At 41.7% G+C, this 22,917-nt stretch overlaps 1 protein-coding gene and 1 long non-coding RNA gene across 2 annotated transcripts in view; both read left to right on the forward strand.

Moving 5' to 3' along the window:
• Positions 1 to 14,998, forward strand: part of TBL3 (transducin beta like 3) — a 39,851-nt gene extending 24,853 nt beyond the window's left edge. The window contains exons 16-22 of the mRNA XM_063315186.1: positions 1,259 to 1,329; positions 2,985 to 3,141; positions 6,746 to 6,804; positions 8,185 to 8,288; positions 9,479 to 9,550; positions 11,992 to 12,150; positions 14,768 to 14,998. Of these exons, the coding sequence (XP_063171256.1) occupies positions 1,259 to 1,329; positions 2,985 to 3,141; positions 6,746 to 6,804; positions 8,185 to 8,288; positions 9,479 to 9,550; positions 11,992 to 12,150; positions 14,768 to 14,883 (738 nt within the window). The 3' untranslated portion in view covers positions 14,884 to 14,998. The remainder of the gene's footprint in view (positions 1 to 1,258; positions 1,330 to 2,984; positions 3,142 to 6,745; positions 6,805 to 8,184; positions 8,289 to 9,478; positions 9,551 to 11,991; positions 12,151 to 14,767) is intronic.
• LOC134505472 (uncharacterized) lies at positions 11,401 to 11,732 on the forward strand. Its single transcript, XR_010068727.1, has 2 exons — positions 11,401 to 11,594; positions 11,630 to 11,732. It is a non-coding gene; the product is annotated as an uncharacterized LOC134505472 (long non-coding RNA).
• Positions 14,999 to 22,917: the final 7,919 nt, after the last annotated feature.

Below are 22,917 nucleotides of genomic sequence, written 5' to 3' on the forward strand. Positions count from 1 at the left end.
TGCAGAAAAAAGATACTCAAAATTATGAAAGGCTGACCAGTTCCCTACATCAATGAATAAATCTAAATGTTTAAAAAATGAACAAGGAACCAAAATAAAACCAGTTGTGTCTCTAAATAACAGCAAAAGCAGATATTTTAAAAGAAAATTAAAATAGCACTATAGAAGTGTTCTAAGTTGGCAGTGCAGGGATATTCTTGAGATGTACACAGGAGAAAACACACATTCCCTGTCACTCCTGAACATATGGGACAGCCAGGGGTCATTTTCAAAACCTTTGCATGCAGCTTCCTGATTCTCCCCGTCAGCCATTGCTGGGAAAGGAAGAAATAGAAATGGTTTCTGAGCACTGTAGTTTTCATGTGGTTTTGACAATCAAGTTGCTTACTTAAGTAAAGAAACCGGGAATGTCTTTTCTTACCTGTCTGGAGAGAAACACAGCTCATCGCCTCTCAGTGAAGAGAATGAAAAAAGCCCATCGCTTTAGAGGAGCTTCAGCTGTGCTACTGATGTACTCCTTTTTCTCTTCTCCCACAGCAGACTCGGTGCCTGGTCAGGCAAGTTAATGGTAAAATTATTGGCTCAGCACTCTCACCGGAAGGAAAAGAGGAGTATTTTGTTTCATTCTGGAGTTTCTCTCTCCTCCTGATTTGGCTGCACAGGGACAGAAAGTTCTAGCCATTCTGAAAGTCACTTAGCCTTTTCCCAAAACACCGCATACGTGTTCTGGGCTACATTCAAGGCCTGTCATTGGGGAGATTGCCTCTTCTGAAAGAAGAGGCAATGCCTTCATGTTGCCTTGCCTTTCACTGTTCCACCTCCTCCCCCAAGACGGTGGCGAGTCCATGTTTTCATTTTGTTTTCTTCTCCATGACACCACTGCAGAATTTCGGTTCTAGGTTGACCAAAACTGGTAAACGTTACCACATCTAACAGATCCCTTTTATTATATTATAAAGAGAAGTAAACTTGCTATCGTAACTTCAAAAGGTTGCTAAACAGGGCAGTCATTAAGCGAGGTCTACCTGTATATATATTTCGGTTACGAAAAGTGACAACCTTCCTTGGAAACAGTAACCCTTGTGGTTCTTCGCTTCTGTTGATTGGAATACAGATTTTGTTCTATTTGGAAGCAGGTGAGTATCTTTATAGCACCTTTCCTTATCATTTTCTGACCCATGCAGCTATTTATATGCCTAAAGTAATTATACTGTCATTACTACTTGTGCTTACCTCTCACCCTTCCTTCCCTTGCCAGACTTTTGAAGGTCATGATGCCTCTGTGTTGAAGGTCATCTTTGTGAGCGGAGGAGGACAGGTGCTTAGCAGGTATGACCACCACGGAAAGAGACATTTGCTGAGGCTAATGGCAAACTAGCTCAGTGGCAGAACCTGCAACATCTCCAAGGAGGGCCAGCAAAACTCTAGCTTGGAGAGCTGGTGCTGCCCAGTGGGCTCAATCTGAGTTGTCAGAGGCATTTTCCTGTGTTCTGATAAGACAAATCAAAAACTGTTATCTGTAGGTGACAATGGGCAAAACGTTTTTTCATATCTTGGCAAGTAAAAAAATATTAAGTTCCTTACTCTTCCAGGCACAGGAATGTTGTTCCCTGTTTCTGCCCTTACCCAAACATAGCTGTTGAAAAGAAATAACACTTCTAAACTGTTATTTGCAGAACAAATCAAATGTTAAATAAATAGGAGAACAGTTTATAGTTGGTCTCCTTCCAAAAACACGATATTTGGGGAAAAGGTTTTCCATGATTTCTTATGCCTCCTGACTATGCAAGCAGATTGTAACTTCCTGGGTTCATATGAAAGGACTTCCTGAAAACTGTTTTCTAGGAAAGGGCTCCCTGGGAGGAGAGGTGCAGAGATGCAGACCTGGTCCACATCCCCAAATAAAATAAAGTTGGGACAGTGATCAGCACAAGGGTTCCTGATGCCCTCCATTCAGACATCCCAGTTAGCCAGCACATTGGAAGGACAGCAGGCTGGGTGACTAGTCCTGGGGTTTGGGCTCTCCTCTGGCTGTTGGTTGCATGATGAGGTTTCTCCATGTTTTCTGAGGAAAGGAAATCTGCATTCTCCTTTTGTTGGCCCCAAGATCTATATGGGATTTTTTCTCTTTCAATTTTACTTTACTGGGTTTGGATTCCCATTTAGAATTCTTCTCTTTCCTTGACATACTTTTTGGGTGAAGTGGGGAGAGACCCACTTCTTGTCCAAATCAGTATCTGGAAGGTGCATTCTGGCCCTGGGGGAGGTGTTCAAATTCCCACACTACCTGTCCTCCTCAAGAAGAAAGAACATTACTGGCAAATACAGAATTCCTGCTTTTGCGTGCAGAATTTTGTTTGGGTTCCAAGAGTACATATTTTTTCCTCTACCACCTCGACTATGGAAGATCCTCAGATCGTGATAATTTTTATTAAAACTTTTAAACAAGAAGATTAAAAACTAACACAAACTAATAAGAAAGTAAGAAAAAAGGAGGAAAATAAGAAAATCGAAGAAAAAGTAGAAAGGGCAAGAAAAGAAAAAATGTTAGAGAAAAATAGAAAAGAAATGTATAAGGAAGTCGCTTCTGATATTCTTCACAGCAGTTATAAGCACAATATATTTTAACCTCTCTCTTTAACAATATATCATATTACTCTTCTTTCTATAACCTGTCATGTCTAATCACCAAATATCCTCAGATTTTGGACTATGCCTGACCTCCTCATTGCTCCTGTTAGAAGGATTCTATTTTGACATAGATTTGTAGGTAGCTTTTCTTCTGTTTGGTTTTTTCTCTTCTGCCCTTGCTGGGTTTTCATTCTTTTTTTGTGTCTGTTTTACAAGAGAGTAAGCTATCTTGAGTGACATTTCCTTTCCAAAGACAGGTTGTGATGCCAACTTATAAACGCCATGAACTGATGCCAACTTATAAATGCCCCAGATCATTCTTAATTCTTGCTTCTTGCTGCTCTTTCCCAAAGTGGTGCCGATGGACTCCTGAAACTCTGGACAATCAAAAACAATGAGTGTGTGAAGACCTTAGATGCCCACGAGGATAAAGTATGGGGCTTGCACGCTAACAAGAAAGATGACATCCTGGTGACTGGCTCCACTGATTCACGGGTCTTGTTGTGGAAGGTAGACCCTTCAAAGTTGGCTGATCTTAAGGCCCCAATTATAGCCTGGCTTGTGTGCTTCACCTTCTTTTTTTTCTTATTTTTGGTTTTTATCATTCTCCTTATCAAACTTCCCTAGGACTAAGTATCCTTCACAGAAAAGCAAAAGGATCCTGTCACAGTATTTATTCCAATCTGTAATAAAGGGCTGCCATTTCTCAACGACATTGATCAATGCTACTTGTTCATTTCTTCATGGAGCCAAGCCCATCAGTTCATCAATCTGTGCCCTAGATTTAAAATTTGGAAACTGAAATCATCCAGGAATTCCTTATTTCCCCACAAATGTAGAGCCACAACTGAAGAGATCCTATTGTGGTACCTGTGAACTTGGTTGATGTTAATGGTAGGATACCTGCGATTAATCTTAGACCTGGGAAGTTTCACATGGGTATAGGTGGAACCTCAAATAGTCTGGTCCTAAACGAAATAGAACTAGGATCTTAAACTGAGTTTGGAAACAAATTAGTACCAGGGCAACCGATGCAAACTTGGTATGAAGATACTCAGTCTGTTTTATTTCTGCACAGCTGAAATTTTGAGAGCATCTTTGAAAGAAATACACAAGAGTTTTGCAGTGTTATAGTGTGTTTACAACTAAACTCAAGCCAAGCCTGCTTTCTGCAGATATGGCCACATTTTGCCAACCAGCATTTGCTGATAGATGGTACTGTTAGTTACTGGGGTCGCTGCTGCTTTTGGGCATGGCCCTGGGGTCTGGAAGTAGACACAGCTGCTTCCCTGGTCCTTCAGGGGAGCAATCCACCCAGAGATGCCATCCCATCTAGATCAACAGTAGAGAAGAGAAAGGCGCTTTTTTTTTTTAGGATGGGTCCTGCAATTTCAGTGTCTTAAATTGTTTTTTTCCCCAAACGGTATAATTTTTTCCAGTTCTTTTGCTTTTCGATAGTTGATTAATATAGGTAAAGGGTGGAATGAAATAAAATTTGGTAAGAGAATATATATGCAATGCTTTCTTGGTTGAGTCCTCTATTTTAATCCCTCTTAATATTAATCAAAAATCTGCTATGATTTAATTTTGCAAGCTGTCAGAAGTTTGGTAAGTTTCCTGTACTTTCCTGTACATAATGGAGTCTTAGATCTGTCCTTCTTCCAACAGTGCTGCGTTTACTTGAAAATAAACTCTGGATTGCTAATTACAAAGAAGCTCCAAAGAAAGTATGGCATCGCTCCAGCTCCTGCATTTAATATAAATATAGTTCTTGTTAACAGGAACCTTAGCAACTGACGTAGCAGACAGCAGTTCTCTGAGTATTGGATCTCTTCAGGCTGATATAAAGCATTCAGTACTTGAAATAGGCTGGTACCACTCAGTGTGACTAATAAACAGATGGTGGTGGTTTTATAGCAATTCCATTTAAAAATAAGACCGCCTTCGTAATATAGTCTGCTAAGCGCTTCCTCTTAATGAAGCTGCTTCATCTAGACTGATATTTTTGCTTTACAAGAGCAATCAAATTTTGGTAGCATGAATTCACCAGGAAGATCGCTCTGTATTTGCTGATGCATCTCCCACTTTTAGAGTACTGTAAGGACTGATCTTCTCATTCCAGGATTGATTGATTGATTGATTGATTGATTTGCACTTTTTGTGCAATAGCATATTTGAAAGGCTCAGTTTCAGGTAGGTGCCAAAATGAGTCTATAATGCCAACTAAAATTCAGCTGTTAATTCTCCAAGTCCATGGGACTCTCCTGGGGGGTAATCCCATCCAAGCAAATCCTAAAGCCTAGTAGACTGGTTTGAACACCCCCCTACTCAGTCTCCACCATTTCCTCTTGTGTGGCTTTCAGAGATCAGGATTTCTCAACTTTAGAACAGTCAAGAGCCACTGAGGGGATTTGATACCGTATTTTCTTCCTGATCAGATTGGGTCTCCAACTTCAAGGGGAGGAAATAGAAATAGAAATGTCCCAAGACTTTAATGTGAATGAGAACTGTTAACACTGTGAAATAAATTTTGAACTTTTGTTTGCAGATACACATTATTTTCAAATTTGGCTCCTATTCTGCTCAGAACTTTTATTGAGGTTATCCTGTGTGTTTAGATGTATTTCCAGAAGTACAGAAATTTGGCCCTCCAAATCTATACTCCTGAGCACAAGATTAAGCTCTCTGGAACAGAGTGAAACTTATTTCTGATAGGATTTTATGGGAACACTCATTTTAATTACTATATAGCTTGGAGACAATTGTAAGGTAGCAAGTTGGCAAGGCTGCTTAAAGACCAGTCACTACAGGAAAAATATTAAGAGACATAATTTAAGGTAGTCAAAGCCACTAGTGGATGATGACGGTCATAAAATAATTAATTAGATAAGTACTTAATAGATATGCAATGAATTGGATTATAACCTACTATGAGATTCCCTGAATGGTGGTAGGCTATAATTTAAAAAAAATGAATAATGAAAAATTGAACTTTTTCATTTCAGATATATCCATGTTATTGACTATGTTGCAATCAGTCAACATATCATTGAATTACTTAATTTTTAAAAGAGGGATTTTCATATTTCAACCCCAAATTTCAAGCAGGGTATTAGAGCTGAATTGACTGATAGAAGTAGCAACATGGGTTGCTCCAAATTTCATCTACTGAGGGAACTGAAGAGAGAAGAACTGACAAACATTTTCTCCTACTCTCTCTTTGTGGGAGCAAGCCTGGATCTAATTCCAAATTAGTTTATACTGTATGTAAAAGAGCCAATGCATTGTAATTATATCTCAATTAGAGTATTCCAGAGATGAATGTATAGGTTCGAGATCAAGCTGTCTTCCAAGAAGACAGGAAGCCCAGGAAGAACCATTTCAAGGATAGCAAAATGCTTCTACCAAGGACACAAGTTGAAGAAATTATGACACAAATTTATTTATACCCAGATTCTGTTTTCAGTCCTCCCTAATGGGATTCCTTGGGGAATAACCAAATGAGTCAATCACCATGTTAAATTTGTCCAGTAAAAATGGTACTTGTGTTACTTTCTACAAGCAGCAAGATCAGGTTACACTGATTAAAGGAAGATTCTGTCTTTCTAGCTCTTCTCCTTCTGCAAGGTAGTATCCCGAAGGGGCAAAACTGTTCATGCCCCAGCACCACTTTGAGACCGCAAGGTACCCATTGTCCAAAGTTCCTGGAGAGTGATGCTCACTCAGTGGCATTGCAGGTGATGGAGGGGAAAAGGTGGGGCATGTCAGATGCTCCCCATCTATTAGACAGCTGTCCTGTCCATTGGTTTCCTTGCAAAGCTACCCAACTAATTCATATAATCATCTCCAATATATTTTGAAATGTAAAAAATTCCTAAAATAACACTCTGCACTCAAAAAAACCTCAGTAGCGTATTGACAAATTAATGTGATTGCACCTTTTCATTGTTATTTGCGCTGTTCAGCAGTTTGAAACAATATTGTGTTCTGTTGCTTTGGTTCCAAAAATCTGGCAGGATCTCATGTGGTTCAAAAGCTTTATTATTTTCTGAAGCACCAACCATTCCATTTGGCGATTTTTCTATTTGTGTTTCATGTCTTTGTATATTAAAAGGATGTCACTCAAGCAGAACTTGAAGAAGAGCAAGCAAAGCAAGAGGAACAGATCCTGAAGTGAGTATCTTTGAGCGGTTTTTCAATATTTTTATCATGCCAGCAAAACCTGGTGTCTTCGCGTTGTTAGGCAACAGCGGCCATCATCTCCAGCTGGCATTGCAGGGTTTGCTAGAGGCGATGGGAGTATTCAAACATCTCAAGATCCCAGCCTGAGGGAAGACTATGAGAGTTTCCTCTAATCGAAGCGATCGTGGTCAGTCAGCCATAAGCTTTCATCTGAGTTGATTCCATATAAATCTGCATACAGTTAGCATTCTAAGTAACGATCCATGCTTTGCTTTTAGATATTTTGGAAAAGGCATTCCTTCCTGCATAAGTGTGCAGAGAGGGGTCTCTGAAATTGTTTTGGGAATCTGTCATGCGTTGTGAATACTTATTTTGAATGTGGCTATTTAGATAAAAAAAACATGTCTCCAAATTGCTGACTAATTGGTGGCATCTATTTGCTTTTTTAATGGATTGATTAATTATCTGTGGTAAATATAGTGTACAAGTTTTCAGGCTTGCAAATAAGATTATAAAAAGTATGAATTTGCATAAAATGTCTTATTCATTTGCCTGCCATAATGGATGAATGCTGTTTACTTGGATTGGGGAACCTCAGCTAAAAAATACCTGAACAATTGCCAGCGTATGACAGCTTCCCCACAATTCTTGTTCTGCCCAGGCACGTGGCTATTTGTATTGTACAAGGATTATATAATCTGATACTGACCAGGGTCTCGGTCCCCCTTCTCCCAGTGTGGCATCTTCCAGAATTCCCTGCTAATGCATCAGGTATACTCCCAGAACAGTTGGAAAGTGGAAAAGCCGGGTTAGATGCTTCTTGGCGGGATGAAAAGACTTGTTAACTGTACCAGGAAAAAAAATACTTCAGGATCCACTAGCCCAAAGACCATGTGGTCTTTCCTGTTAACATTTTGGGAAATCCTTGCCAAATTGCCCAGAGATCTGCTAGTGCATTTTAATTACCTTCTGCTCATCTTTGCTGAATTATTAGAAAGAACAATCCTTCCCTGTCCTTTGGGCTGGCAGTGGGGAATTGTCTACTTGCTTCGATCTGTCTCCAAATTGCTGGCTTTCGTAGGTTAGTGGCTACAGAAATGAGTTTCTCTGGACCACTTTGCATGTCATTCAGACAAACATTAATCTAAGGTTGTGGTAAAAGTGGAAAGCTGAACGACCAAATGACAAAAGCTGAATGACAAAAGAACGGGGATAGAACCGGGTGTAGAAAGAAATCTCACCATGAATCCAGGAAAGATGGAGGTCCCTCTTCACCTGTCTTTGATGGGTCTGCTCCTTTTGGTTTGTCCCTGCAGTCATGAGAATTAGCAGCTCCAGTCTGAGTCTCCCTTCTTGCTTTCTGTTTTCCAGAGAGCAAGAGCTGGCTAATTTGCTGCACAAGAAGCAGTTCCTGGAAGCCCTGGGCTTGGCGATCTCCCTGGACCGGCCTCATACGGTGCTGACGGTGGTCAAGGGTGAGAGCTTGGGGGCTCGTGCTTATCCGGCCTCAGCCTTCCCACAGTCCCCCGAGTCCTGCTGGGTGGCCTGAGACTGCACCTGCACACCCAAGGAGGCCCGATCAGCCTCCAGAGGTGTATTTCTAAGAGTGGCAGATGTCGCTTTTTCAGGGCCAAGCAAGGCAGTTTTTCATTTTTTCCAGCTTTCAACATGCATTTGTTGTGGGTATGAACCATCCAGAGATTGTGGATGGGTGGGTAGGTGTGCAGCTAGAAGGCAATCTATCCTAATTACCAGTTTGCTGGATGGTGCAGTGTTCGCTCTTTAAGAATAAGGTTGTTCCCAGCTTCCCTTCGGTAGGGGATTTCCGCACCCCAATGTGTGCTTGTGTGAATGGTGACTCCCTGCCTGTTCCTGCTAGTGGGAGAAAGAAGCAAAAGGAGGCAGATTTACAGAGCATGCAACCAGAGTCCCGGCTAGATGTGAAACTGTGTTTGGCTCAAGAGCCATTCTAAACATTGCCGGAAAATCATGATTGTTAAAGTTATAGAACGGGTAAACAATTAAATACACAGGAAGCAATAATATTTATTCTATTTAATTAAATCAAATTAATTTTGTCCTGAGATGGCCCACTTTTGTTGTGATCCTATTTTCTTTTGAAGTGTATCCCCTGGTGCATCATCTAAAGGGACAACCATGGTTCTCGGTCCCAAAACATAGTGCCACTTAACATACAAGGGTGTTAAGGGGTGGAAAGGGACATCTGCAGCATACTGCATGTATTCAGACGAGCATGCAAGAACTTACAGCCTGGTTGTGCAGTCACACTAGTTTGTCCAACTCAGTCCTGGAAAGCCACTTGCCAAGAGTGTGATGAATGGTGGGTGTCTTTCCTAAGTAGGAGGAACTCTCCGTTTTTTGTCCCACTGGTTTCTGTCTCCTGGAATTTTTTTTAATTATTATTATTATTATTATTTATTTATTTATTTATTTGTTTATTTATTTATTTATTTTTCAAATTTAATTACCGCCCATCTCCCCCAAAAGAGGGACTCTGGGCAGTTTACAATAAAATCAAACTATAATCATAAACGTTAAAATCTCATAAAACCAGACATATTACAATTATTATAAAATGCAATAAATACATATAAAAACCAAGAGGGTATAATTTGATAGCGATTGGTTATTTTGTCTCCCTCAGCCATTCTCAAGGAGGCCAGTGGAAAAGAAGACTTGGCAAAGAACTTGATGAAGTTGCGGAAGGACCAAAAAGGTCAGTTTGCACCCCAGTGGGACAGCTTCTGTATGCACATGGATCTTGCGATGTATATAAGTGCGTGCAGGCATCTGAGTGCCTGTCTGTGTGTGTGTGTGTGTGTTTGCAAAAGACAAACGGCAGTTCACTGCAGGCACTCCTATTTCCAGACTTTTTTTTCTTCTTTAATGAAAACTAGCCCCTTGGAACAAAAGACCATTGAGCAGCTTAAACTGTGACCCCTCCTTTTTTCTGGCTAAAGACTACCGCCCCCACTGCAGACTGTTTTTCACCCTGACTGGACACAAGAAGTCAGCCTATTTATTTGCCTTCACAGATAGAAATGTTATCAGGGGGAATGCCTCCTCCAGCCAAGAAACTCAAGCTAAGAAGCTTTGCCTTTCAGATCCAGGAAGCATTAGTCCACCTGGAAGAACTCCACTGTTCTTTTTTTTTTACAGTAACTTTATTAAAAATTACAGTTACAGTGATAAAAAAACTAATAGAAACTAAAAAAAGAAAAGAAAAAAAGATGGTGCAGAAAAAAAGAAAAGAAAAAAATAGAAAAGAAAGAAAGAATAAGAATATAGTAAAGAAAAAGGAAAGAAATATATAAAGCAATGACTTCCCCCTCCATCACAACAAGTATAAACAATTTTAGTAACTTATCACCTTCTCTTAAAATACAACAAATGATCACTTCTTCCCATATCCCATCTCTTATCTATAAACAAATCCTTAAAAGCTTGTCATTTCAGTCCTGATCAGCAAAAGTCCATTGAGGGTTACCAGAGTTAACAGCATAACTATTTTAATCTTGATCAAATAAACCAACTTTATATCCCTTCCTTTTACTTCTAACAATCTTCAAATAATGTCGTAGAACTTGATTTCATTTTTTCTTTGTTCCTTCTCACAAAATTCTTCAAAGCTTTAACAAGCCTCTTTTCTAAATCCAATGTAGGAAAATTATCCAGGTCACTCTCTTGGTTTGTTATTTGTATATCCCTTTTAATTATTAAGACATCAACCAGTTTCTTTTGTATGTGCAGTGTAGCATCTTTTTTCATATCATTCTTGTAGCCCATCATTTTTAAATCCACTTTCAGATCAGCCTCAGTCTTGTCCCCATAACATCTTTAAAACACAGTCTGTCTATAGAGGCAGACACTCTTAAAATTAACTTCTGGGTCCATTGTTCAGAAATATCCTTCAGTACATCCAATGTTAAAAGTATTTTGCTCCACTCTGTAAGTCAAAGTTAAGTGTTCTTCTCCTTTAATTGTAATCTTTAGTTCCTTCTAATTCCATCTAGTGTCCAACCTTCAAAGTCTCATCCAATCATGTTTATTTAAAATAATTCAAAACAAAAGCATTTTCCCATGGGAAGGATTCTTATAATTAATTCCAAAATCTTATTTCAAATCCATATGGACTCTTAGTCTGTTTGTAACTTTCAAAAATCAAAGTTCTAATCACCCTTTTGCTGTTTATTCCAAAAAACATTTTTTAAAGTCCTTAAACTTGTATTTAAAACTTCTTTCGCTGAGCATTGAAGGAAACTCACCCGGTGTTTTCAGACTTCTCGATCCAAAAGTTCCTAATAGCTGAAAAGCAGTTAACAAGCAATTTCCGAAAGTGATTAGAAAGGAAGTATGCAAACCCTGTGTCCTTTGGAAGGCACCAACCGCCTTTTCAGCAAGATGGCTCTTCCCTTGTCTCCCAGAGCTCAAAACCCGCTGGAGACTGCTGTCTTGTGGTCTCCTCGTGAGGAGCAACTGCCTGGAGCTCTTGTGGGCAATCTCAAGTCCTCCCCTTGTTGGAGACGATTTACGAAGAGCCGGTCTACTCGCGGGCCATCGGCTCCGCTTTTAGCAGAGCCATCTTCAGTCCGCCATTTCTTCTCTTGAAGTTGAAGAGCTCCACTGTTAGGTAGTTTGTGGTGTTGTTCCCAACAGTTCAAAAATGTAAGCTGCCTGTGGTAGCATGTCTTAATTGAAAAACAGTCTATAAGTGTGTGAAAGGATTAAACAAGTGCTTACGAGCAAGGAAATAACATGTGGTGGAATGTCTCCCTGAGGAGGGGGATGAGGCTAGGGAAAAGGATTAAGCTTTTCATTAATGGTAATAGTAAAACCCTTGGGAATATGGCATCTGCCAGGTATCATCTGCGGCTGATTAACAGTTGGAAGGAAAGAAAGAAGGAAAGGAAATTCACTTTCACGGTAGAACTAAGGCTCAAGGATTGCCATTGTGGGAGATTGTAGCCCAGGGCTTAATCTTGTTTTATTCACCAAGCAGCTTTTGGCTGATTGGGAGCCATTGGTGTGCATTTCAGCTTCCTTGCTTTAAAAGATGCAGGGAAGAGGCATATCCAGATCTGGCAATCCTTAGCAGGGCAGGTATAAACTCAGCATGCCCTCATCCCTAAAGGATCTTTCTCACCCTTTTTTCCCCAGAGGCTGTTCTGAAGTTTTCCACCACTTGGAACACCAACACACGGAACTGCCACGAGGCCCAGGCAGTGGTCGAAATCCTCCTCAAGCATGAAAGTCCAGAGGATCTCTTGAAGTACGAAGGGATCAAAACTGTGGTGGAGTCTCTCCTGCCCTACACAGGCAAGTGCCCCCTCTCTGCGAATCAAAATACAACTTCCAACTTTCTCAATAAATGACGGCCCTTTTTTTCTCCAAGCAAAGAAATCTGTGCCTAAATAGGATGAAAGCGGCTTTGACCTTAAAGCTGGAACGTGTTTTTCCCAAAATATAAAATACACAAGCCGTGGCTCAGGTCTCCTTCCCACCCCGCTTTGGGACAGCCTTATCACGACCTAACAACACTCAGTATCTGATTAGTCCGCATGCCTGGGCTCCTCATCGCTCCGTTAGCCACTGACTTGCTCCTATAAGCCCACGTGCTCACAAATAGTTCCTCCAGCTTCAAAACTTGAAATGATTTTGTGCAACTTTAGTAGACCCTGTTTCGCCTGTATAGGCCATGCAGCCCATTCTCTCATTAATACTTAGTTTATTGCATGCACATTCCAGCTTCCTTTGAAGAGCCCAAGATAGCATGTCTAGTTCCTTCTCAACTTTATCCTCAGAATACCCTAGCAAGGTGGCTAGCCAAGACTACTCAGGTATAAGCATGATGGTTCAGGAAGGGTTTGAACTGGGGTCTCCCTCGTGCTGGATGCAGTGCGGTGTGATGGGGAGATGCTTCCTTAGAAAATGAGCTCCCGAGGATTGCAGCCTGCCTTCTTGCCAGGGGGGAGAGAAGAGCCACTTGTTGATTGAGGAAGCCACGTTCCCCTGGTTTAAGCCTAGGCTTTAGGACTTTGTGAGCAGAGTAGAAGTGACTTTTTTTTTTTAATTTTGAAGGGTTTGTGGGATAGCGAAGAGCAGGACATGGACAGGGTGTTCTAATACTTCCTCTGTGATCCCTCAATAATTTGTTCTGTGGGTTCAGCAGCCTTTCCCTTCAGCTCTGCTGACAGACATAAGGGAAGAAGCATTTCAAATCCTGCAGAGAGACTCTGCCTTCATGACCTCACCGTGAAAGAGGCTGGGAAATCCTCACCTTTTCCAAGATTGTGTATTTGCCCCTAACACTAGCATTAAAGGAACACCCCTGAAATCTGTGCAGTTCTAACTTCCTTGGTCTTGCCCAGCTGTGTGGAGCTTGACACCTTGGTGCCTTAGGCTGTCTGAAGCAAACAGAATATGTGGGACAGCGAAACCTCTCCACTCCCATTTTCAGCCTTTCAGGTCAAGGGAAATTCGAGTGGAGAGATCCTATTTGCTTTTAAGCCATTCCAGTTGCTCAGTGAGACTATTTATGTGCAAACCAGACTTTCCCACAGGCAAAAGTTAGTTCCTGCACCACTAGCCTGATTTCAAGATGGATCTATATGCTCCACAGAGGCCAAAGGGGGCTTGGGGCCTTAGGGTGGAGGTGAATTCTGATCCTTCAAGAAAGGCCCCACCAGAGTAGAAAAGTTCTTATATGTGGAGTTCCCTAGATCCAGACCCAAGAAGGCATTTTTTGCCCAGCTTCCTATAGCTCCAAGGGAAGGGGAATTCCCAGTTAGACTACATCCTGGGGTCAAAGGTCTGTCTAAGAAAGCAAACATTAAGGTTTTTCATTATTATGTGATCAAAGAATAATTATGTGACTTTCAGTTTTCATAGAGCGGCTGCAGCATCTCTGTTGAGGTTTTTTTCTCAGGCCTTGGAAAAGGTTCCTAAATAGCTGCATTTGACTTAATCCCCAGCTGGCACAGCCAAAGGCTGGAAGATATTATGGGTCCAACACATCTGAAGGATATCACATTAAGAAAGATGCAGGGGCATCCACAGCTGTGTGTGTGTCAAAGAAGTCAAAATGGTGGCTCTGATTGGGTGATTGAAGCGCCTCATATCTTATAAGTTCTTTTCAAATACTACTGGACCATAGGATCCAAATTCACAAAATTGCAATTACATGCAGAGTATCTGAAATTAAAGAAGGAATTGCCTGGAAATATGTGATCATGGAACAATTCAAAGAAATTTGACCAAGTTGGCTGATAATTCTTCACTTTGCTACTTGTTGGAAAAAAATTGAATTCAAATATTGACAAGAGGCACATATACAAAATTCTTTTCTGCACTCCACCAGTAAATTTAGCCATTCAGTGTTGCCCCCTGCTGAGAGTGCCCATATCTCTTGGTTATAGTAGATTTCCTACAGGAAGGATGTAGTGGTTGCAGAGTTGTATTGAAAGTCCTACTTATTTCAGAAGAAAGACTTAGCAATAGTGTGAAAAGTCTAAACCATATGAGTATTACACTCCATCTTCTGAGTTTATGCCCCCAGCAGCCATAGTTTGGAAACACCTTATCTACAGGGTACCCGATTCTCCCTTTTAAGAAGCTTCTGTGTCTTCTAGAAGATATTGGAAAGAATTCTGAAATGGTGGCAGCCACGTTTCCTACCTCTCATCACTCATGGAGGTAGCCAAGCCTCCCTAATCCCACCACGGCTGAGCACCCCCTTAACCCCACCTGACATTGCCTTTGGCAGCATGTTGTCAAATGAGAAGGACGCAGTCTTCCCATGAAAGAACTGTTGATCAATTTGGACACCAGCCTTGAAAACCATCAACTTCAAGGTGGGGCTGAGTAGGCAGCCAACCATTGTCAAGGATGGCATGCACTTGCCTGCCTCTTTCATTCCTGCTTTTTCTCTTTACAGAACGCCACTACCAGAGGCTGGGGCGGTTACTCCAAGCCTCCATGTTCCTCGATTTCATGTGGCAAAACATGAGGCTGGCTGAGGCTCCAAGGTGGGATGAAGAGATGGATACATGACTACTGAAGCTCATCTGGCAGTTACTTGCTCACGTCGCAAAACAGGTTGACACTCCCTCACCAGCAATGTTTTAAAGAATGTTTTATATAATAAATGTTTATTTGTATAAATAAACTTGTCCCACATTTGCTGGGCCATACAAATTCTCCACCCCGGTGTCTTAAAAAATAACACACTTAATTCCTTAACAGTACCAGTCTTTCACAGATGAACAAAGCTACATAGGTTCACGTCCACTAGTTTGGGAGGGTGATGGAAAGCATGGCTTAGTTCACCTAGCATGCTAAGCCATGACTTGTTTTAACTATAGATGACTGAACAAGCCACAGGTGATACGGTTGAAACAACATGTTAAGCCAAAACCAAACAAACCCAATGATGGTATAGCACAATGCATTAATCAGGCCTCACTTCTAGAGGAAGATGTCATGGCCATAAAGGCAGGGGGGTCATTTTGGAGATGCAATAGAACGGCTGAGTCCCAGTCAGCCTTACTGGGCATCCTCAGGGGTGGTAGAAAGGTTTGGGCAAGATGAAACAGACGTAAGATGGGAGAACGGCAAAGGAGTTTTGTCTGGCTGTACCTGCCCACATCTCTCGCAGCTGCAGCGCACAGGAGCGTAGAGCGGGCCTCAAAGAAGGAATGCAGCAGCCGTTAGGTTAACACCAGCTTGGAACAAAAAAGAAGGGAACACACGGAATCTGAAAGAAAGCAAGGCAGCAACAAGGTCAAGCAACCATGTACGGGGCCACCAATTATACTACACAACATTGTTTACTAGTGTTGGATGTGGAATTATAAGAGCCTACATGGAATACAATAGTAACAATAAAAGGCAATGAAAAAGGCCCCAAACAGCCAACATATAAATAAATACAAAGAGAAGGATAAACGAGCAACCCTACTAACTAACATCCAAAAACCTGGCTAAACGCTTTTCGGCTTCTAAGCCTTCATCAGGAGTCACAAATATAGGGTTATAATAATGCTGGGAAAAGACAAAGGAAAAAGGTATAAATAATCACATACCACAATCCACTAAAATAATACACATAAACCTAACATGAATATAAAAATAAAAATAGTACTTACTTGAGTAGTATAATTAAAATATAGTTTGTTATAAACTCCTGTAAAATAGTTCTTACAATTCCACATCCAACACTAGTAAACAATGTTGCGTAGTATAATTGGTGGCCCCGTACATGGTTGCTTGACCTTGTTGCTGCCTTAACACCAGCTTGGCCCAGAAGCAGAGGACAGAGTGAGGAAGACACTCAAGACTCCTCACCTTGATCTTCTTTGGTATAAGAGCAGGGAGAGAGCATCTCTGTCAGGCTTTCAAGGTTCTGTTATTATATGCTGCAACAGTAAAGGAGAGTTCCAGTAGTCCTTGTGGAGCCTGTTTGCTGACCTGGCCTACCTCGAAGGGCTGGTATTTCTGACAAAGAGCAGGAGGAGGAGAACCATCCACCACGCAGTCTGTAAACAGTCGCAGCAGAGCACCACTCCTGAGCTCCCAGGCTTACCTGCATCAACTTCAGTGGCTCTAGGGCCCATTATTATTACCTGGGTAGCATTTTTATAGAGGACGTCAGTTAGCCAGATTGTCGTAACATGCTTTATTTGTTCATTTAAATTTAGATGTCTAACAGGGAGTTGTGCTTTCTTACAGTTTTAATACACTAACTGATAACTGTTCATGAATAGTTAAAAGTTATTCACCACAAGAGAAGAGTTATGGTTCTTCAGGTAACAAACGTGATAGTGCAGCATGCACCACTGCATGTTTACTTGGGAGGAAAGGCTGTGCATGAAAGGCAATATGTTGAACTTCTTTTAAATGGAAGAGACAGTTTGACTTTCCAAAGAAGTTGCAAATTAAGGCAGTAGTTTTGTTCATCACAGGCAGATTGCTTAGGATCTGGATATATAGCATATTAAGTATATGCAATTTTATTAATTTATATTTCTAATATGCCTAATAAACCCCAAGCCTCTGTTACTAAAGTTACTAAAAATATTAAAATACATTAATAAGTAACACAAAAAATACAGTAAAATAAAAATATTCAAATGCCTCCGTTCCAGTACGTTAATTAATTTTAAATAAATACCTTCTGCTGACCCCAACTTGGATACAGCAGTCAACAACTAGTTGATAGTTGAGTAGAAAGTAGGACTACCAGGAAAGCCCCCAAAAGCCACCCGGTCCCCCAGTTCTACCAGCCCCATCTCTCTCGTTCAAGCAGAAATGGGTTAAGCTCCGTTCTGTTCTTGGCGCCATGCAAAAGAACGTGCCTGCTCCATCCAGCAAGGCCAGATTGTACCCACTGCAGTCAGTGATGCCACCCAACCCGGTGAAAAATGCCCCCTCCTTTCCATTCAAGTGATTGGCTTCTAAATGAAAGCTTTTAAAGTGGACAGTGCTTTCAGCTAGCACTCTCTCTAGGAAAATTGAGGTGTGTCTCTCTGTGGAAGAATGTCCTCCTTTTAGCCAGATCCTCTGATTATGGAAGGACATCCAAATTCTAACTCTGCATGAAGAACCCTCTGCACACAACAAGCATCTTCTACATAAATCTCAGAGTCCAATGATGCAAGATGGCACCTTTGCTTTCTATTTGCTCTCTGGTACCCCTTATGGATTGCAGCACTTCGTGAAAGTTTTCACTTTCTTCATCTTCAGCATTCGTGGTTGGTGCATAAATTTGAATAGTAGCAGCATTAACTGGTCTTCCTGGTAGGCATATAGATATTAGTCTATCACTGGTGGCGTTGTACTTTAGAACTGATCTTGAAATATTCTTCTTAATGATGAATGCCATGCCGCTCCTCTTCAATTTTCCATTCCCAGCATAGAATACCACATGACTGTCAGAATCAAAGTGACCAGTGCCGGTCCACATCAGCTCACTAATGCCTAAGATGTCGATCTTTAGGCATTCCATTTCATTCTTGACAACTTCCAATTTTCCTTGACTCATCCTTCGTACATTCCGTGTTATTAATGAATGTTTGTAGCTGTTGCTTCTCATTTTGAGTCGTGCCACATCAGCAGATGAAGGTCCTGGAGGCTTTACTCCATCCGCGTCACAACGGTCGGCGCTACTCCGAGAAGGCAGCTCTTCCCAGCAGCATACTGAGTGCCTTCCGACCTGAGGGGCTCCTCTTCCAGCATGATATCGCCAAACGTTCTGTTGTAAACCATAAGGCTTTGCAATCAAGGTGCTCTGTTAATTATTGGCAACTGGAACGCAAAAGTTGGAAATAAGAAGGATCAGTAGTTGGAAAATACGGCCTTCGTGACAGAAACAACGCTGGAGATCGCATGATAGAATTCTGTAGGACCAATGATTTATTTATTTGCAACACTTTTTTCCAACAACACAGTCGACGACTACATACGTGGACCTCGCCAGATGGATTTCACAGACATCACATTGACCACGCTCGTGGAAGGAGACGATGGAGACGCTCAACACCATCAGCTAAGACAAAGCCAGGAGCCAACTGCGGGATGGATCGTCACTTGCTCATGTGCAAGTTCAAGCTGAAGCTGAAGGAAATTAAGGCAAGTCCAAGCGTGCCAAAGGATGATCTAGAAAACATCCCACCTGTATTTAGAGATCACCTCAAATATAGATTTGATGCACTAAACACTGATGACCGAAGACCAGAAGAGTTGTGGGAAGACATTAAGAACATAATACGAGAAGAAATTGAAAGATCATTAAAAAGGCAGGAAAGAAAGAAAAGATCCATATGGATGTCAGATGAGACTCTGGAACTTGCTTTTAAACACAGAGTAGCTAAAGCTAATGGAAAAAAGAATGAAGTGAGAGAGCTTAATAGAAAATTTCAAAGGGCAGCTCGAAAAGATAAGGAAAAATATTATGATGAAATATGCAAGACCTAGAGTTAGAAACTTCAGCAAAGGATCGTTACCTTGTCGTGGTGCTGGAGCTTGAGCACCTCAATGATGCCATGAGCTAAACCGTGAAGGGCCACCCAAGACGGGAAGGTCATGACAGAGAGGTCAGACTAAATGCGATCCCTGAGGAAGGTAATGGCAACCCACCTCAGTATTCTTGCCGTGAAAACTAAATGGATCAGTACAACCAGAGATATGTCGGTATACCATCGGAAGATGAGACCCCCAGGTCGGAAGATGGTCAAAATGCTACTGGGGAGGAACAGGATGAGCTCAACTAGCCCCAGACGTGATGACGCAGCTAGCTCAAAGCCGAAAGGACGGCTAGCGGCCGACGGTGCTGGTGGTGAACGGCGAATCCGATGTTCTAAGGATCAACACACCATCGGAACCTGGAATGTAAGATCTATGAGCCAGGGCAAATTGGATGTGGTTATTGGTGAGATGTCAAGATTAAAGATAGACATTCTGGGCGTCAGTGAACTGAAATGGACTGGAATGGGCCACTTCACATCAAATGACCACCAGATCTACTACTGCGGACAAGAGGACCACAGAAGAAATGGAGTAGCCTTCATAATTAATAGCAAAGTGGCTAAAGCAGTGCTTGGATACAACCCAAAAAACGATAGAATGATCTCAATTCGAATTCAGGGCAAGCCATCTAACATCACAGTGATCCAAATATACGCCCCAACCACAGATGCTGAAGAAGCTGAAGTAGAGCAGTTCTATGAGGATCTGCAGCACCTACTGGACAACACGCCTCAAAGAGATGTTATTTTCATCACAGGAGACTGGAATGCTAAGGTGGGCAGTCAAATGACACCTCGAATTACAGGTAAGTATGGCCTGGGAGAACAAAACGAAGCAGGACACAGGCTGATAGAATTTTGCCAAGACAATTCACTCTGCATAACAAACACTCTCTTCCAACAACCTAAGAGACGGCTTTATACATGGACTTCACCAGATGGACAACACCGAAATCAGATTGATTACATCCTTTGCAGCCAAAGGTGGCGGACATCTGTACAGTCGGTAAAAACAAGGCCTGGAGCTGACTGTAGTTCAGATCATGAACTTCTTCTTGCACAATTTAGGATCAGACTAAAGAGATTAGGGAAGACCCACAGATCAGCTAGATATGAGCTCACTAATATTCCTAAGGAATATGCAGTGGAGGTGAAGAATAGATTTAAGGGACTGGACTTAGTAGATAGGGTCCCGGAAGAACTTTGGACAGAAGTTGGCAGCATTGTTCAGGAGGCGGCAACAAAATACATCCCAAAGAAAGAGAAAACCAAGAAGGCAAAATGGCTGTCTGCTGAGACACTAGAAGTAGCCCAAGAAAGAAGGAAAGCAAAAGGCAACAGTGATAGGGGGAGATATGCCCAATTAAATGCAAAATTCCAGAGGTTAGCCAGAAGAGATCAGGAATTATTTTTAAACAAGCAATGCGCGGAAGTGGAAGAAGACAATAGAATAGGAAGGACAAGAGACCTCTTCCAGAAAATTAGAAACATTGGAGGTAAATTCCAGGCAAAAATGGGTATGATCAAAAACAAAGATGGCAAGGACCTAACAGAAGAAGAAGAGATCAAGAAAAGGTGGCAAGAATATACAGAAAACCTGTATAGGAAGGATAACAATATCGGGGATAGCTTTGACGGTGTGGTCGGTGAGCTAGAGCCAGACATCCTGAAGAGTGAGGTTGAGTGGGCCTTAAGAAGCATTGCTAATAACAAGGCAACAGGAGACGACGGCATCCCAGCTGAACTGTTCAAAATCTTGCAAGATGATGCTGTCAAGGTAATGCATGCTATATGCCAGCAAATTTGGAAAACACAAGAATGGCCATCAGACTGGAAAAAATCAACTTATATCCCCATACCAAAAAAGGGAAACACTAAAGAATGTTCAAACTATCGAACAGTGGCACTCATTTCACATGCCAGTAAGGTAATGCTCAAGATCCTGCAAGGTAGACTTCAGCAGTTCATGGAGCGAGAATTGCCAGATGTACAAGCTGGGTTTAGAAAAGGCAGAGGAACTAGAGACCAAATTGCCAATATCCGCTGGATCATGGAAAAAGCCAGGGAGTTTCAGAAAAACATCTATTTCTGTTTTATTGACTATTCTAAAGCCTTTGACTGTGTGGACCATAACAAATTGTGGCAAGTTCTTAGTGGTATGGGGATACCAAGTCATCTTGTCTGCCTCCTGAAGAATCTGTATAACGATCAAGTAGCAACAGTAAGAACAGACCACGGAACAACAGACTGGTTTAAGATTGGGAAAGGAGTACGGCAGGGCTGTATACTCTCACCCTACCTATTCAACTTGTATGCAGAACACATCATGCGACATGCTGGGCTTGAGGTATCCAAGGCTGGAGTTAAAATTGCTGGAAGAAACATTAACAATCTCAGATATGCAGATGATACCACTTTGATGGCTGAAAGCGAAGAGGAACTGAGGAGCCTTATGATGAAGGTGAAAGAAGAAAGTGCAAAAGCTGGCTTGCAGCTAAACCTCAAAAAAACCAAGATTATGGCAACCAGCTTGATTGATAACTGGCAAATAGAGGGAGAAAATGTAGAAGCAGTGAAAGACTTTGTATTTCTAGGTGTGAAGATTACTGCAGATGATGACTGCAGTCAGGAAATCAGAAGACGCTTAATCCTTGGGAGAAGAGCAATGACAAATCTCGATAAAATAGTTAAGAGCAGAGACATCACACTGACAACAAAGGTCCGCATAGGTAAAGCAATGGTGTTCCCTGTAGTAACATATGGCTGCAAGAGCTGGACCATAAGGAAGGCTGAGAGAAGGAAGATCGATGCTTTTGAACTGTGGTGTTGGAGGAAAATTCTGAGAGTGCCTTGGACTGCCAGAAGATCCAACCAGTCCATCCTCCAGGAAATAAAGCCAGACTGCTCACTTGAGGGAATGATATTAAAGGCAAAACTGAAATACTTTGGCCACATAATGAGAAGACAGGACACCCTGGAGAAGATGCTGATGCTAGGGAGAGTGGAAGGCAAAAGGAAGAGGGGTCGACCAAGGGCAAGATGGATGGATGATATTCTAGAGGTGACGGACTCGTCCCTGGGGGAGCTGGGGGTGTTGACGACCGACAGGAAGCTCTGGCGTGGGCTGGTCCATGAAGTCACGAAGAGTCGGAAGCGACTAAACGAATAAACAAAAAAAAAGAGTTAGAAAATCAAAGAGGAAGAACACAATCAGCATTTCTCAAGCTGAAAGATATATACCATATACCAGTATAGCTAAGGAGAACGTAAGGCTGTTTTATTCCCAGGCTGGGGATAAGATGAAGGGAACAGCTGGAGGATGTAGCAGAGAAAAGGGTTGCTGGGTCTTGTTTTCTCTGTTGTTTGAGGCAGCTGGGGAAAGCCCCCGTATTCTGTGCCTGCCCCTGCAGGGTTGGGCACTTCCTGGTCAGATAATCTTTTTTTCTTTGAATCAGTTGCAGTTTGGAAAGTTCCCGACACTAAAGGTGTATTGTTGAATTGTGAAAGAAAGAATTTGTGTCTGTGTCCTTCCAGAACTTCAGATTTTGAAGTGCCCACTTGTGTGTGAAACTGAATTTGGGCTACCCTACATCTATTTGTTTCATCAGGATTCAGTGTTTTATTTGAATATTTTGAAGAGGGACTGTTGAATGTTATAATCAAATACCAGGAAAGATGAAATATTTGGCAGCATCGTGGTTTCTAAGCTTATTTAATTCAGGGAAGTTTTCCTCCCAACTTGTCTGCTGGAAAGTTGTGGATTTGGGATCTATGTGCTCATGTTAAAGGAGCCAGAGTTTTAAAGACCATTCGTGAATTCTAGAAGGAAACCACTTGCCTTTGAACACAAACCTGAGGCTTCATGCATCAACTGGAAGGTAAATTGAACCCAGGTGAAGGCACCAGTCAGTATTTTTCTCAGTGCCTGGTATGTACAGATAGACTGCTTTTCAACAAGGAGGTTCTATGTACTGCCTGTTTAAATTATATTGAAAATCAGTATCCTGTTCTTTGTAACAAACACAGCACCAGCAAAACAACTTTGGGGATCTTATAGAGCTTC

Source organism: Candoia aspera, chromosome 14 (assembly GCF_035149785.1).
Source record: "Candoia aspera isolate rCanAsp1 chromosome 14, rCanAsp1.hap2, whole genome shotgun sequence".
NCBI classification, from domain to species: domain Eukaryota; kingdom Metazoa; phylum Chordata; class Lepidosauria; order Squamata; family Boidae; genus Candoia; species Candoia aspera.